This window comes from Leucoraja erinacea, chromosome 33, assembly GCF_028641065.1.
Source record: "Leucoraja erinacea ecotype New England chromosome 33, Leri_hhj_1, whole genome shotgun sequence".
Taxonomy (NCBI): domain Eukaryota; kingdom Metazoa; phylum Chordata; class Chondrichthyes; order Rajiformes; family Rajidae; genus Leucoraja; species Leucoraja erinaceus.
The window spans coordinates 8,254,785-8,272,274 of record NC_073409.1 but is presented as its reverse complement, the minus strand read 5'-3'; the positions used below and the strand labels follow the sequence as shown (position 1 = coordinate 8,272,274).

The 17,490-nt window shown below is 41.5% G+C and overlaps 1 protein-coding gene across 3 annotated transcripts in view; it reads right to left on the bottom strand.

Annotated features, from left to right (window-relative positions):
* arnt2 (aryl-hydrocarbon receptor nuclear translocator 2) overlaps nucleotides 1–17,490 on the bottom strand; it is a 136,315-nt gene that overhangs the window by 15,633 nt on the left and 103,192 nt on the right. For all 3 annotated transcript variants that reach the window (XM_055661189.1, XM_055661190.1, XM_055661191.1), the window contains one exon: nucleotides 7,092–7,260. In XM_055661189.1, the coding sequence (XP_055517164.1) occupies nucleotides 7,092–7,260 (169 nt within the window). The remainder of the gene's footprint in view (nucleotides 1–7,091; nucleotides 7,261–17,490) is intronic.

Sequence of the window (17,490 nt, the reverse complement as noted above, 5' to 3'; positions counted from 1 at the left end):
CAATACTTCAGGTGCGGTCTTACCAGGGCCCTGTACAACTGCAGTAGGACCTCCTTGCTCCTAAACTCAAATCCTCTCGCTATGAAGGCCAACATGCCATTGGCTTTCTTGACTGCCTTCTGTACCTGCATGCTTACACTTGCAATGACTGATGTACAAGCACACCCAGGTCTTGTTGCACCTCCCCTTCTCCTAATCTGACACCATTCAGATAACAATCTGCCTTCCTGTCCTTGCCACCAAAGTGGATAACCTCATATTTATCCACATTATATTGCATCTGCCATGATTCTGCCCACTCACCCAACCTATTCAAGTCACCCTGCAGCCTCATAGCATCTTCCTCACAGCTCACACTGCCACCCAGCTTTGTATCATCCACAAACTTAGAGATATTACATTTAATTCCCTTGTCTAAAAATCGTTAATATATATTGTAAACAACTGGGGTCCCAGCACTGAGCCTTGTGGCACCCCACTAGTCACTGCCTGCCATTCGGAATAGGACCCGTTAATTCGTACTCTTTGTTTCCTGTCTACCAACCAGTTCTCTATCCATGTCAATCCACCCCTCCTCACCTGGATCTACCTATTGCATGCAGCTCTTGCCACAACCCACTCACTTTTAAATCAGAAGGGTTCCAACAAAAATGTTCCCTATCTATTTCGTCCACAAATGTTGCCTGACATGCTGTTTTCCTGCAGCACTTTCTGTTTTGCTGCCACTTTCAATGACATGCATCTGCACTCACAGCTCCCCTTGCACCATATCCTAGTAGAACAGTATCATTATAGTCGACCCTCTGAAGAAGGTCTTGTCTTGAAACGTCACCTATCCATGTTCTCCAGAGAGGCTGCCTGACCGGCTGAGTTACTCCAGCACTTTTTCTTTTGTGTAGTAACCAGCATCTGCAGTTCTTTGTTTCTACTACTTGTGCAAACTCTATTACTCGGGAATCTCTTATTCGGTTATAGCGGACAATCGCCAATTCCGCATGGTCTGTTATAACAAGGGTTATCTGTGATTCTATGTTGCCTCTCCTCATTCTTCCGACAAAATTCATCACCTCGCGTTTCTCAGCTTTAAACTCCTTCAGCTCTACAGTTGCCCATTCAATTGGGCTGTTTACACCCTGCTGCAGTCTATCACTACCCTTCTCAGAGTTTTTGACACTGCCAAGGTGTGAGACAAACTGCTAAGGGTTTTTTCTCCATTGTAATTCCAGAGCAGTTAGCAGTGGAGTCAAATTTCTAGGACTAAGAGTCCACAGACATGTTTCTGTTGTGTGTTTGCCATCAAAAATGTTCAGACAAATTTATACTGCATTCTTTGATTCATAGGTTATTGAACATCAAACCATTCAGCTCGCTATAATTCTCTTGTTCGTTTTAACATTTATTTGGACTCACCAATACTGTAGTTTGTGGGGGTACTTGCATCCTAGAATCTTTCCATTGATTTAATGAGATCTCGCACATCTGATATGCATAACCCCATAAAGCAACATCTTGGCTGGTACACCAGCGCAGTACACAGCTTGCAATGATACTTACACCATTAGAAATCTCAGGCCAGAGTGAATTGCCAGAACCCATCAGCGAAACTGATCCATAAACTGAATCATATAACTCGCTCACAACAGGAGCGAAAGGAAAAACATGGGACTTCACGTGGCAAGGACATATGATTTGAACCAAGATAACTCCTTACGAGTGGACTTTATTTTCACGAAGGTTATGAAACGTGACAGAAGAAACAGAGACGGGATGAAAAGAAAATCTTTAGCACAGCAAATTTCGGAATGCACTTTGAAAAAGTAGTGGAAGCAGATTGAACTGTAACGTTCAAAATAACAATGGGTCCATAATTCAAAATAAAGGAACTCAAGCTTTGGAGAAAGTGCAGAGTGGGGAAGAAATGGAGTCCCCTCCCAATATTGGTCCCATTGGCACACCCTAGCCCCCCCCCCCTCCCCCCACATTGTTACCATGCTTCACCTGCTTTCATCAGATTTAATCCACCTCTCAGACTGTGTCATTATATCCATCTCCCTTACCTGACTCCATTGCCAATCAACCACTCCTCACCTCAATACACCTGTCACTGGCAGCGCTTGCCCCATCCCTCCCCTTCGCCTCTTTATACCAGCTATCTCCCCTCTCCTCTCAGTCCAGATGAAATGTCTCAATCCAAAAGATTATCTGTCCATCTCCCTCCACAAATAACCAGCTGGCTTCCCCCGGCAGTTTGCCTGTTGCTCCAGATTCCAGCATCTGCAGTCTCTTGTGTGCTCTCCAGCCTGCTGTTGCTATAACCCAGTCTATATAACCTTATCCTGATAAATAACTAGGGAGGTGGTGGTGGGGGAGGCGAGTTTGGGAGGAAGCAGAGGAAACCAGGAAAACGAATGTAGGCCCTGGGGAGCAACCTACCTTCTTCTTGGCTAGAGAGGCATGATTATTCTACTAATGACCGATAAAGAGGAAAAACTACTGAAATGGATTAGGGGTGTTGAAGGTTTTAATTTTATGTTCCTGTGGCAATTGCTTGGCTAACATCTGACAACAGCTTGCAACAGTGGAAACCGTGAAGGAGAATACATTTGAAGATAAGCTCATCTTTGCTGCAGTTGGACTTTAGTCCTCCTTAAGAGATGGTTGGTTTTATTTTTAATTCTGCTTCAAAACACATCATCCTAAGGGCAAAATAATCTCAACATTATCCAATATTGTATCCAATATTGCCCAGCTTTCTATATTTTCTTTAAATGTTACCAAGTTTACTGGTAAAGTATGAAATTCTTGTTTAAGGACAAGAATAGGATCACACAGCTTGGAATCAACCCAAGGTTTGATTTCCAGCTGACCATTGGCTTTCCAGTGCTTTGGTGTGAAAGGCATCTCTCACTCAATATCACAAAGACCATTAAAAGTACCAAGGACAACAATGAGAACTGATCCCATCTGTGCAACATCAGTAGGATGCTCCTCAAAATGATTTTGAAGATTCCTACTTATTTCCATTCTCTATGTTTAACTAATCACAGGATAAAATGTCCCTTCCCTTACATGCAGCTGAATAAATTATTCTCTTTTCCTGTATCATCGAGCACAGAAACAGTCCCATTGGCCCACCATGTCCATGGTGATATGATTGCGAACAATGTTTTGTAAGGATTGCAACATAATGTCCCAATTCTTATATTTTATGTCAGAGGTGAAATGAGGACAAAAGGATGTCAGGAAGAAAAGTGAATAAAATGTAAAGCTGGAGGGAGGAATAGTGAGCGGAAGAGGCAGAGGGGATAAAAGGGAAGTGGAAGGCTCAAAGGAGAGTGGGGAATGAGAAGCAGGAAGGGGGCAAGACTGGACTACTGCAACTCACTTCTCCTTGGCATCAGCTCCACCTACATCAACCGACTCAAACTGGTCCAGAACGCAGCCGCCCGACTCATCACTCACACCAAATCCTGGCATCACATCACTCCAGTCCTCAAACAACTTCACTGGCTTCCCATCTCCCACCGGATCAACTACAAAATCCTGATCCTCACCTACAAAGCCCTCCACCATCTGGGCCCCCCATATCTCACTGACCTCCTCTCCCCCTACCAACCCTCATGGTCCCTCAGATCCACATCAGCCGGTCTCCTCTCCATCCACAAGTCCAACCTCCGCTGTTTTGGGGACAGAGCCTTCTCCAGGGCAGCTCCCAGGCTCTGGAACTCCCTCCCCCAACTGACCCGCAATTCCGTGTCCCTCACCATCTTCCAGTCCTGCCTCAAGACCCATCTCTTCACCTCTGCCTATCCTTAGCCCCACGTCCCCCTCCCTTTTCATCTGTGCATTAATTGCCTCATATTGTGTTTTGTATTGAATTCTGTCTTTACTTTGTGTACTAGTCATGTCTCTACTATTTATTTCATTCCCCTTACATGTTTTTCCTCTACCTGCTAAATTTTTGTAGGGTGTCCTTGAGACTCTTGAAAGGTGCCCATAAATAAAATGTATTATTATTATTATTATTATTATTATTATTATAAGAAGGTGGGAGGGGGGGGGAATTGAGGGCTCTACTTGAAATTGGAGAATTCAATGATCATGCTATTGAGTTGTAGGCTAACTAAGCAGAATATGGGAGGATGTTCTACCAGTTTGCATATGGCCACACTCTGGTAGTAGAAGAAGTTGAGGGCTAAATGGTTGGTATGGGAAGGGGAATCAGAGTTAAAATAGTTAGCAACCTGGAGCTTCAGCAGACCTTGGCAGATAAAGTGCAAGTGCTTGGCAAAATGGTCAGAGTAAGAAATAATGAGCCAGCTAGGGCAGACTGGGTTTGTGGATTTTGGGAAGGAGATAGAAACAGGAAGTATGGAGTTGGGTAACTATAAGGTTAGAAGCTGTGGAGGGGAGATTGCCAGAAACGATACAATCTGTGATGATTTAAGAGATGGTGGTTTGGTGTTCCTCAGTGAAGTCAAGGTCAAGGTGCACAAATGAGGAGGTGTCGAGAGCTGACGTCTGGTCTCTTCGTGGTAGAGGTCAGGATCCCGTGGTGTACCACTGGTCATAGAATTCCAATCAGAAAAGCATCCCTCCGCCATTGTGCACTGCAAGGTAATTTTGAAGCAAATGAGCTAGTTCACCTTGGATCCCATGCACCTTAACCTTCTGGACTATCCTATCATGCTGGACCTTGTCAAAAGCTTGAAATTGGCATGGGTTGCAGGTGGTTGCCGGAGGTTGCAGGTAGTGGAAGCAGGTAGGGAGACTGACAAAAACCTCCAGGAACGTCCGGGAACCGCATGGAAACCTTGGGTGGGGCGCAAAGTCTCCAGAGGTTTCCGTTCAGGTTTCCTAAGTGGGACAGGGGCATAACTGTCCCACGCTTCTTCTGTATCTATGTGTGATCCATCCTCACAGGTCAGACTCTAAACATTGGCAATCATCTCTTGGTACAATTCTGGACTGTATCTTTGGATTTAACAGGAAGACATAAGCAATAAGGTACAAGGTAAAAGAACACTGTGTAGATTCAGGAAGAGAACAGTAGCTGGAGTTATTGTAAGTGAGAAAGGGAATGAGTAAATAGTTAATAAAATTCAGAAAATTATATAGACAGAAAGGATAAAAATACAAAATGTGAAAGAGTGGGAGAGTTGCCAATCTTTCATTTGTTTAGAGGTAAAAAAACATTGGTAAAATATTGTATAATGTAATTTAACAAAGTGTTTTCCACGGGTGAACATTGAGTGTGTTTACCTTAAATGGATGAGTTGGCAAGTATGCACACCTCTTAGTAACATGTTGGGACAACACAATGCTGTGTCATCCAGTGCAGCTGGATATAGTGTTATTTCCCTTCTAGCAAATTCCAGATGTCAGGCACATTTACACCAAATAACAAATAGGCACTTTCAAACTAGGAGGGAACAGCTGGCCCAGGAACAGAGCTGCTTGGCAACTGAAAGCAACACATGGATGCTGAGAAATGTTTGAGCTATAACTTAATGGGGCAGTCAAGAAAAATAAAAGCTTTGTGTGAGTCACTGCAACTCAAGCCTTAGATTACATTCACTTGACCATTGACGGCTGAAATAACATTTCCTTCTATTTAATGTAACAATGCTTTCTCTGGAAAACCAACAATCAAATAATATTAATGGATAAATCACAGCTATTTTTATAATATCAAAATAAAAAAAAGGAAAACCACAAAACTTCCTATAGCTCTTGAACCAACATAAAAGCAAGTTCTTGTTCAGCAAAAAGCACAAGATTGGAATTGACCCTGCAGAACGCAACAACTTCCCTAGAATAGCCTCAGTGAGTTTTGATATATGGTAGATGTCACTGATGACGACAGCACAAATCATGAGAGAAGGAAAAGCACTGCTACATTCAATATTTCTAGTCAGGAACTTGCTCGAACCGAATGAAGGAAAGACAAAGTGAAGGGAGGTTCTGCTTCCTGCATTTTTCATGTTGACAATTGTTCTTTTCACGAGGCATTTTTATATCATGGCTTTTCCATTTCATTTTCCCATTTTTTCCAGATCCTAGATTTCTGCAAACTTCTTGAAAATCCTATCCAATTAGTCCCAATCCCTGTCTATTCCAACACCACAGTTTCTTGCAGCACACAATACAATGTTGAAAACATAAGCAGACTAATGCACTTGGAATGAACACGATTGAGCTGCTGGTCTAGAGTTCAATATTAATCAGCTGGGACACCACATAAATGTAATAACATTGGTATGATAGAACAGCATTACTAGTGGGATCAGTAACAGTAAACACTTGAAGATGTTGTACATGGTGTGTTACAAACTCAAAAGGTTATTTTTACTTTCAATCCCCATAGTTGCCACATAGTGCTATAATTTCTCAGAACTGATAACAGTGATCAAAAAAGTACCTTGGCTACAGTCATAATTACAGTTATATAAAGTGAAGAAAAGTGTGATCCTGGGAGAAAGCAAAAGCAAACTATAGTTTTGGAGGTAACGATTGCTATCCATGTGAGCAACAGCATTAGAACATAAGAAATATGTTATAATTGTCAGGTTCTGATTCACATAATGGAAATGTCCAACACTAGAGGGCATAGCAATAAGGTGAAAGGGGGAAAGTTAAATGGCGATATGCGAGGCAAGTTATTATTTTTTTTACACAGAGAGTGGCGGGGGCAGCACCGCATGGCCAGGGGTGGTGGTGGAGGCAGATACAATAGTGGCGTTTTAGATAGGCACATGGAGTGCAGGGAATAGAGGGATATGGATCATGTACAGGCAGATGAGATCAGTTTAACTATGCATCGTGTGTTCAGCACAAACATTGTGGGCCAATGAGCCAGTTACTGTTCTGTTAAATAGGACCAGGAGTCGGCCATCAGTCCCTTTGCCCCTGCATGCCATTGATAAAAATCACAGTTGATCGCCTACCTCTACAATATCCCCCATTATGATGGAGGTTATTGCATCTCTATTCCAACTTTTGATCCAAGACGAACCACAACTATTATCTAGTAAATGTTATTGTTAACTGAAAAATCACACTGGTCATAATTTGTTTACATTTTAACTCACCAAAATTAGTGGATCGATTTGCCAGACTGGTATAAGAAGGTCCTCCAGGTGAAGATGTGGACACAGGACTGGAAAGGGGACTGAAGGTAGCTGGGTCTGCAGGAAAACTATGACTTGATCCCATGGCAAAAGGTGGTGACTGTCCTTTACTGGATTGGGAGGCCACTTGCTGAAAAAAGATAATGCCATTTTAAAATTGCAATTACTTCATCTCAATAGACATAAGTACTGACAAATTTCATTGAATCAAAGCCCCCCAAAAAAATATTTAAGTGGCAAGGATCATTAAATGGTATACCAAGACAAAATTGTGAACTGAGCATAATGCAGCTCTGACTCAACCACAAGATAGAATAACATAGGCACAAAGAATTCAATGCAAAAATGAGCCAGAGATTATATTTTAAAATAATATTTTCAATGTTTGGTACAAATCTAATCCCTGGTAGTGAACCTGCAACACTTTTAAGTATCTCAACCCCACATATTTTTGTTTTGACTGTGCAGATGGTTTTAGTTATTCCCAGGAGTTGGTGGGTACATTGCAATTTTTCCAAGAAGGCTTGGAGAATATCCTTGAAATATTTATTCAATTCATCTGGTAATCTATTACAGAATGGAGAGCAACAGGTTTAAACGATGAGAGCAGCCACACCACAATACATAACCTCTTTTGACCTCACTAGAGCTTTGGATTCTGTCAGTCAACAAGTACTGTTCAATACCTCCTCATTTATCGTATAACTTAGAACAGGGCAGCAGACATTGCAGATCCTTCAGCCCACCATGTCTGTGCCAATCAGATGCCAATCTAACTAATCCCATTAACCTGCACATGGTGCACATCACTCAAGCACCCCCCCCGCCCTCCCTCCCTCCCTCGTTTATGTATTTGTATAAAATACCTCTTACATATTGCCATCGTATCTGCCACCACTACCTTCCTTGGCAGTGTACTCCTTGCACTCAGTCAAGAGAAAACAATCTCTCCTCACTGGCTGTCCCTTGGTAAAGAAGACTGATTTATGGATAACTGTATATACAAATAATATCTCAAAATATTACATTCAAACATCTGACGCATGTCTACATGTTCTTTCCTGTAAACAGCATAACTAGTTTCCTCTCTCTCCCCACTTTTAGCAATTAATCTCTCTTATCAGTTTTATGTCCTTTAGATGCCATTCATTCTAATACTGTGGAGGTAGCTACCATATTGATTTTTTTTGTACATTTAAAAAAAAATGGAAATATCAACTTATGGGCAAGTGGATGGATCAGTCTGCATCGGCAAATCCTGGTGAACCCTTTCTGAACCCTCTCCACACAATACTCCAAATGTGGCCTAACCAAAGTATTGTATAGCTGCAACGTGGTCTCCAGACATTTATATTCAGAGCTCTAACTTACTTCTGTTGCCAGAGGGCTATGGACTTGCACTCCATGATCCCTGTGTACTTCAAACCTCCTAAGGGTCCTGTCATATATTGTATACTTTCCTCGGGAATTTGACTTCCCAAAGTGCCTCACCTCTCACTTGCCAGATTCAACCTCATCTTGTTAAGCACCAAATTATAACAGGAACTTGCAGCAGAAACATTGTTTAAAATAATTCTTAGAGCCAGACTGGATAAATTAGGTCATCTTCTTCCTTATCTGTGAAGCCAGAGGGAAAAGGAAGGAATGATGTCAGGATTTTGACGGTTGCAGGTATACAAGGAACCACCCAACATCACCACAGGCGGCCCTAGTTTTATTGGAGGCGTCAATCTGTTTCAGACAACTGCACTCGTGTAAGAAGTGTTGCCAACTAATGCCACAGAACAAAATGCAAGCATAAATTAAACATAAATAAGTGAAAACACTCATTAGGTCAGGCAGTATCTGGAAGGAGACAGACAAAATGTGTAGGAAGGAACTGTAGATACTGGCTCTGTGGAAGGAGAAACAATGTTTCCGGCTGATGATCCTTTGTCAAAACCGGGAAAGAGGAAATATGTTAGTTTTAAATTGCAGAGAGTGGATTGGTCAATAAAGCAATGTGGATATCACTGATGAGGTGAGCCAAGGCTGCCAGGAGGTGTGGATGCAAATTAAGTCATCCAGTGGGGAAGTTCATGAGAATGGCTACACAGCAAGAAAATATTGACGCAGGAATATAGAACCTCTGATAGGAGGGCAATTAGAGAGTGAACAGAAATTAAAGAATGTAAAAGCAGCTATTTTTTTTGCTGTAAGAAATGATTCAGCAGATCAGATGGTGATAATGGCCAGCACAATGACGATAGTTGCTGCCTCACAGCGCCAGAGACCTGGTTTCAACCCTGACTACAGGTGCTATCTGTACAGAGTTGGTATGTTCTCCCTGTGACCGCGTGGGTTTTCTCCAGGTGCTCCGGTTTCCACCCACATTCCAAAGACGTGCAGGTTTGTAGGTTCACTAGCTTCTGTAAATTGTCCCTAATGTGTATGATAGAACTAGACTACGGGTGATCATTGGACAGTGCAGACACAGTGGGCCGAAGGGCCTATTTCCATGCGGTATCTCTACACTACACTAAACTAAACAAAATGTATTGAATATTAGATAAATGATCTGCAGTAGAACTGGCTAATTCTGACGGAAACAGAAAATGAGTTATCCGAAGTTGGAGCATTTTCATACTGAGTTCAATAAGGCTGCAATATTCCCAGAAGGAAGATGAGTTGCTGTTTGTCAAGCTAACATTGATTCTTGCTACAACAGTGCAGGCGGTCAGAGAAGGATACATTCGAGGGGGAGTGGCAGGCACAGACTCTCAGGAGTGTTCCGGTGGACCAACAACAGTTGCTCTGTAAGGTGTTCCCCCAATGTTTGGCTTCTCCAATACAGAAGACACCACATTTTGAAAATGGAATGTAATACACTAGATCGGAAGTCGTGCTTGTAAATCGTTGCTTCACACGGAAAGACTGTTTTGATCTATGAATGATGAGAAGAGATGCATGCATCTGATGTGATCGCACTAGAAAGTACTGTGGGAATAAGTGTGGTGGAAACAGAAGAGTGAACCATGGATTTGTGAAGGAAATGGTCCCTTCAGAATGCTGAAAGGGCAGAGAGACAGAAGCATCAGACACTGGAATGACAAAGATGGTTGAAAGTACGAAGGATGATTACCTGAGTGTCAAAAGGCTAAAGGTTGATGAGCCTTGGAAGTGAGGAGCAAATGTTCTCTTTGGGAGGGTTTTGTCCAGGGGGGAGGGAAGGGGGGTGTGTGTGCTGGTGTGAGTGTGCGTGGAGGACCGGGAAGCAGTAGCTCCGCAGAAATATATGAGATTACGATGCAAAACTGGTGCAGGAGTAGGCCGGACGACCCAATGTTCGAGCCAGCGTCCACCGCTTCAATATGGGAAGCGGGCAATGCCTTACCAATGCCTTACCGGGTCGCTGTGCGGTAAGCTCCAGGGCGCTGAGGCCGCCTTTCCCAACATTCGCGGATCCGACCGCGTGCCGCGCTTAGTTGCCGGGGTCGGAGCTCCAACCGGCTCCGCGATGTTGGGAGTCGCCGACCATCAGTTTCCCCTTCACCCACCCACCCCACCACCACCACCACATAAAATCCCTCCAAATTCTGGCATTTTTCAATGATTCCCCCCCATATCCCTTTTGCCGCCCGCGTTACCTACCTAATCTACATCTTCCCGGAAATCCGAAGAGTCCGAAATCCAAATCTATAAAACTATTTAGAAAACTGGTTCTGTCGAGCCAGCACCGCCATTCAATGATTATGGCTGTAGGCTTTTTCCCCCAGAAATTCACGGCTCGCCCTAGGAGTAAAGAATTAAAATTTTCCCCAAAGCCAACAATCTAAGAAGAAACTACGGCTCAGGAAGAATGAAGCCCCAAAGCCACAATCTAATGTACTACGGCGGTTCATAGCATTGCAGTTCTCCTTGAAATGCAATCACTTTGCAGTAGAGAAAATCAGCAAACATTATATGTAGAGCAAAATCTCACTTACAGTAGCATGATAATTATCAGACATTAGTGATATTTAATGACAAATAAATAATTATAACATTCCCCACAACACAAGGGATCAATCCCTTACTCTTTTCTGATCTTTTACATTTGCAGGCCAGAGTTTTATATCTAATCAGAGAACTAGCACTTTTGAATAGCTGAACATACTCCTACTGCAAAGGAATGTCACCCTAGATTTTTGTACCCAGCATTCTGGAAAGGGAACTGAACATGCTCCCTTGAAAATGGACTGGTACCAATTGAACCAATGTGGACTCTGGTGATACCCTGGTGTGTTCAAACTTGTTGGGATTAAAACAAATACAAGGAAAAAAACGTATTCAGTGTCAGTAAAGCCAAAGTCCGTGGAGAAAATTTGTTGGGAATTAAAATCTATCAGTTACATTTTTCCAGCCAGGGTGTGATCCACAAGGAAATAAACTGGGATGTGAACTTTCCTTCTGGTTTTTTTTGTGTTTATCCAGGAAGCACCATAACAAAAGTTTGAAAAAACTCCAGAATGACCACCTTATTCAGTCTTGTACATTCTGTACTTCACACTGGTGTCCTCATTTGTCATTGGCCTCATTTATGCTGAAGGGCTGAGTATCAACCTTGGGATATTGATGGACAGGGGCACGAACGATCAGGGCGTCACCGAGAATGTCTCTGACTATCAGAATCCACCCATGATATATGCTTGGATTATCGTGCTTGGTCTCATCTCTAATCTCTCTTGGACCTTCCCAAGTGCTTTCACATAGTGCGATGACCAGAGCTGCACTCTTTAGAACTGTGGCACAATTGGAATTTTGTACAGTTCCAGCATGACTCGTCTCCCTTGTACTCCACATCTTTATCAATAAAGGCATGCAACTAAATGGCCATAATTTAATCGTCTTCTCCAGCACTTATCTATCCTCCCTAAATGCATTTTATATGCTTCTCTGGAATGAATTCAAAGGTTTCAAAGGTATTTTATTGTCACATGTACCAATTAAGTTACAGTGATGTGCGTATTACCATACAGCCGTTCGAAAAAAAGCAACAAGACACACAACTACATAAAAGTTAACATAAACATCCACCACAGCAGATTCCCCACGTTCCTCCTGATGGAATGCAAAAAAGTCAAATTTTCTTCTTTTGTATTCCATTTATTCATCTAATAGTCTATTGGTCTTTTCCTACTGCCTAGGTCTTTCTTCTTCACTATCAATACAAAGTCAATTATGGTTTTGCCTCCATGCTTCATAATCGTGGTCCATCTGATACAAAGTGATCTCCCTCGATCACTACCATCCAATAGATCCAGCATTAACCATCATGGAGCGTTTTGAAAGACTGATAATGGCCCGCATCTTAAGCAGTCTTTTAGAAGATCTAGATCTCTTGCAAATTGCATACAGGATAACATCTGCTGTTAATTTTATTGTACCAACCTGAAGCAGATCCAGGTCATTCCTGAGGCAGGAATTGATTTATACTGTAATCAACCTCTTGAAGCATCTATATCTTCTGCAATTAAGTGCTACCGGACAGTAGTCATTGAGGCAGGTGACCGTGCTTATTTTGGGCTCAGGTACAATAGATGTCCTTTTGAAGCAGGTGGAAACCTCAGATCATGCAGGAGCCAGAGGCTGAAGAAGTCCTTGAGTACACCAGCAAATTGCCGCACAAGTCTTTAGCACAGCCCTATTCCTACCTGGACAATTAAACACTTAGAACCACCAAAGTTGGTCGTTGTCCTAAGAAAACGAGGGGTGAACACAATCCTGTCCTCATCAATATAACTGCTTTAGAGATGGTCAACAGCTTCAGGTTCCCAGGCATTCAGATCATCAGCAACCTAACTTTGTTTCTTCACACTGATCAGCATATTTACTTTCTTAGGCGACCGAAAAGATTCAGTATTTCCACAAGGATTCTCTTGAACTTCAACAGATGCGCCAAAGAAAGTATTTTGATGGGATGCATCTCAGCCCAGTATGGTAACTGCTTGGTCCTTAACCTGTTAAATCTGCAAAGATTGGTGAATGCAGCCCAGTCCATCACAGGCCCACCACTTCCTTCTATTCAGTCCATTTTGACAATGTGTTGCATGAGGAAAGCTGGAAGCATCATCACGGATGTCTGCCAACCTGGCTATTCTGTTTTGTTTTTGCTACCTTCTGAGAGAAGATAAGCTTGGACAATCTTGAAAGCTTGGACGTCCAAACTTAAGAACAGCTTCTTCCCCATTGCTATCACTCCTGAACCAATCACCTCGTTCACAAGTTTCCCACAGGTGCTGCCATGTACTCATACTCTTAACTCTACCTCATGGGTTATGCACAGGTAGATGGGACTAGCTTGACAAGCCAGTTTGTTCCACCAGAGAACACGAGGGTGAGCTGCCTTCTCCAACTATTATGCTTTATTTTATTTTATGCTTTCTAAGATAGGAGTACTGAGAAATGTTACAGAGGTAGTGTGGTTTTTGAATATAGGGTAAATCCCTGAAATTCCTGCCAATAGCACTAATAGGTCTGCAGCCATTCAAGAACAAAGCTCATCCTCACTGACCTATTTGTATGGATGTCCTGTAGAAAAAAATAGAATGCCTAAAATCTTGGTTGTGGAGTACTGCCAATGTGGCGAGAGTATCTTTTCTACCAATGCTTCAGTCTTAGAAAGCATAAAAAATAAAGCATAAAAGTTGGAGAAGGCAGCTCACCCTCATGTTCTCCGATGCAAAAAAAAAAGTGGTCTTGCCCATACATTGAAATATGATGAAAAATACAAATCCCAAACATCTGAGTTATTGCCACTATGACAAGTGATGAATAATCTATTCAAACCTCAGATCTCCATATTAAAAATTAATTGAAACCTTCTCAAGTCTGCAAATGATCAATCTATGGAACTAGTTATTTTGGGAAACAGTACAAGTTGTTAGTATTGTTTCAGGCAAGTGCCAATTAGATAGACTTTTTTCAGAAATTAACATTTTGAGATTTCGTACACGAATAATCTAGTTAGCGTGGATTCTAGTTTGGCAAGCTCTGGGTCACGATTTTCAAAGCCTTCTGGCTATTTTCCTTGCCTCATGGCTGGGTCTATTGTAGCATTGAAAATCAATCAATTCACACAGAATCAACAGAAGGCCTTTCAGGCCACTATGACCACATCAACAGGAAAAAAACATTTATTCAGGTTATTCCCTTGTACATTATTGTTCCTCAATTATTCAAAAGGTCATTTTAAAATGGAAAGAGGGTCTCTTCCTCTACCACTATATTCACGCAGTTCCAGAGCATCAGTTTCTCCAGTTCCCCGCTAATCCTTCCACCAATTCACATATATCTATGTTTCTGGTTATTGACCTCTCTGCTGCAGGAAGTAGGTATTTCCTGTTTAATCTGTCTAGGCCGGTTGTACATACTTTAAGACACTTCAATTAAATCTCCTCACTTTTTGTTCAAGAGAAAACAAGAACACACAGCATATCTCACCTTGTAACTAAAATTTTCCAGCCCTGCTGTAACACCTAATGCATCTCCTTCTATTGCTCCATCATATTCTTGATTGTCATAATTAACCAATAACATTATTGTATTACACAATGAACAATGAAAGCAAAGAAGATGAAAATTTGTTCCAAAAAGATCAGCTATCTCTGGGTGTTGAGTAGAATTATTCCCCAATCTCTTCTATAGAGGAGATTAATAATTTTTGTCTCTGACCATAAGGCGATAATCTCAACAGATAAATCTCTTCCAAGAATCTCAGAAAGAGCTATCGGAGAGCAATGCCTGATGAGTGGATTTTATAGGTGACATACTGTTATCATCACAGCTGCTCCATCGTACCCAGGTTTCAGTAAAACCATATTTACATTTTGTTTCTGAATGTTAGAAAATGAATCCTATCATAGATGCACTTGCACATTAGATGTCACATTTATTGTGAGTTGGATGAAACCCTAGACATTAGCCAGCCTCCACTAGCTCACAACAATGCCACTCTTTACACATGAACTCTGGTAGTGCATATTGTTAGGCTTTCCACAGTGACGCTTTTGCAGTCAACTTTATGTAATGCAACCTTGGATGATTCTTTTCCAACATCAGCCTCCTAGCTAATGCTAATTACAGTACCTAAACAATTTAGCAGAGATTAGTGAGCCTGCTTCAAATTTAGTATTTTCCTGGCCTCAACACAGGTCATGCCTACCAATTGGGATATAGAGTAAGCAAGAATGCTTTAAGTTGCAACATACCTTGGCTTATTCTCATTTTGAAATTACATTAATGATGAAAGGGTTGCTTTCCAAGGGTAAAGAGAATTCAATGTATGCTCCCTCATGACACCTGAAATAATACTCCATGTGTTTCTAAAATGAGACTGCAGTGGTTTGAAGTCAATAAAGCCTTGCGTTTAAGTTAAGAAAAGTGTAGGGCAGCACAGCCTGACCAATGCAAATGGCAGTATCAATATACTGATCACTAATAAACACATAGGTAACTCAACAGTATAGAGCTTATGGCAGTATTGTTTGCATTTCAGCAAATCTCATTTTGAAGTGCAATGGAAAGATTTGTTTCAAGGCCACTGCAAGTCTCGGCTCACGATCTAAACAGTTATTAATATAACAATTCTAACATCAGTTTTTATGGACAATTTCCTCACGAAATGAGGCTCTGTTGGAAAACCTTGCTTTGTATTAAAGTGAAGGGAAAATAATGTCGAGGCCATCGTAATTTTACACCCCAAAACTTACTCAATCCATGTTTTTCATCAAAAGAATTAGCATTTGTCCTACAGCCTTGGATAATGCAAAACATCTGAACCCAAAGCATTCTTTTTACATTACTTAGAAACATTAGCTGCACTAACTTAAAAAAAAATTCAGCTGAAGAAATAAGTCATTTTAAACAACACTACTTAAAAAGAGCAAGTATGCTGCTCCTCTTGGCTCAGCTGCAAAAGTCAATATCAGGAAATGGAAATATCTTTTCTATGTTATCTGGAGGCAGTTTCCATGTATTTTGTGCTTTGAAGTGGCAAAGGGGAACCCGGTTCAAACTCCTGCTGAAACCTGCAGCCACAAGGAGCCGCACAAAGAACCGTTGAACCAAGTTCAACTCAGAAAATCCAAGCTTTGTCAGAACCAAGGCACTTCTTTAATAGAGTATACTATGTGCTGCATAATAAGTAGACAGCTATCGAAATTTAACTGAGCCCTGAGCTGCATTCATAAAACACACATCTTAAGTACGAAGGAATATGCCATGATGTGACTGCACGACAGAGGAAAAAACTAGTGAAGAGTGAAGGAAATTAATCTGAAAAGAAACATGAAATTGGGGAGCAAATGATGCAGAAGATTTATGAGGAGGTTGCCAGGACTCAAAGGATGAAGTTATACGTAGAGGTTAGGCAGCCTGGGATGTTATTCCTTAGAGGATAGGAGACTGAGGGTGATCATGTTGAGGTGTATAAGATCATTAGCATAGTTAGGGTGAAAGCACCTACTCTTTCCCATGATTGGGTAATCAAGAACCAGAGTGCATAGGTTTAAAGTGAGAGGAGAGAGATTTAATAGGAACCTGAGGGGCAACTTCCTCACACAGAGCGTGGTGGGTGTATGAAACAAGCTGCCAGTTGAAGTGGTTGAGGCAGATGCAATAACAACATTTAACGACCAGTTGGACATGTTCATAGACAGGAAATATTTAGAGGGATGTGGAACAAATGTGGGCAAATGAGACAAATGTAGATGGACACCTTGGTCAGCATGGACAAGGTGGGCCAAAAAACATGTTTTCATGGTATATGATTCAATGACTAAGAAGTAACAGAAATGCAAATTATTAAATCTATTATTAGTTAGGGTGGATATATTATTAAAATATCAATATATGTTATTTTGACCTGATTTTTATTAATTTTTTTTGGAAGAGTGTGAGTGCCTTTGTAAATAACAAGCATTTATTACCAAATTGAAAAGGTTGTGGTGAGCAACCTTCTTGGACAGTTATAGTCCTTCTGGTGAGGTTAATCCTTAATAGTTTTGCTTTGGAATTCCAGGATTTAGGTGATGATGAAGAGCAATATTCCTAACAAATCATGGTAGTAATGAAGGAGAACATGCAGTTCAGTTCAGTTTAGTTTATTGTCACGTGTACCAAGGTACAGTGAAATGCTTTTGTTGCGTGCTATGCAGTCAGCAGAAAGACAATACATGATTACAATTGAGCCATTTGCAGTGTATAGATACATGATAACGTTCAGTGCAAGGTAAAGCCAGCAAAGTCCGATCAAGGATACTCCGAGGGTCACCAAAGAGGTAGATAGTAGTTCAGCTCTGCTCACTGGTTGTGGTAGGATGATTCAGTTGCCTGATAACAG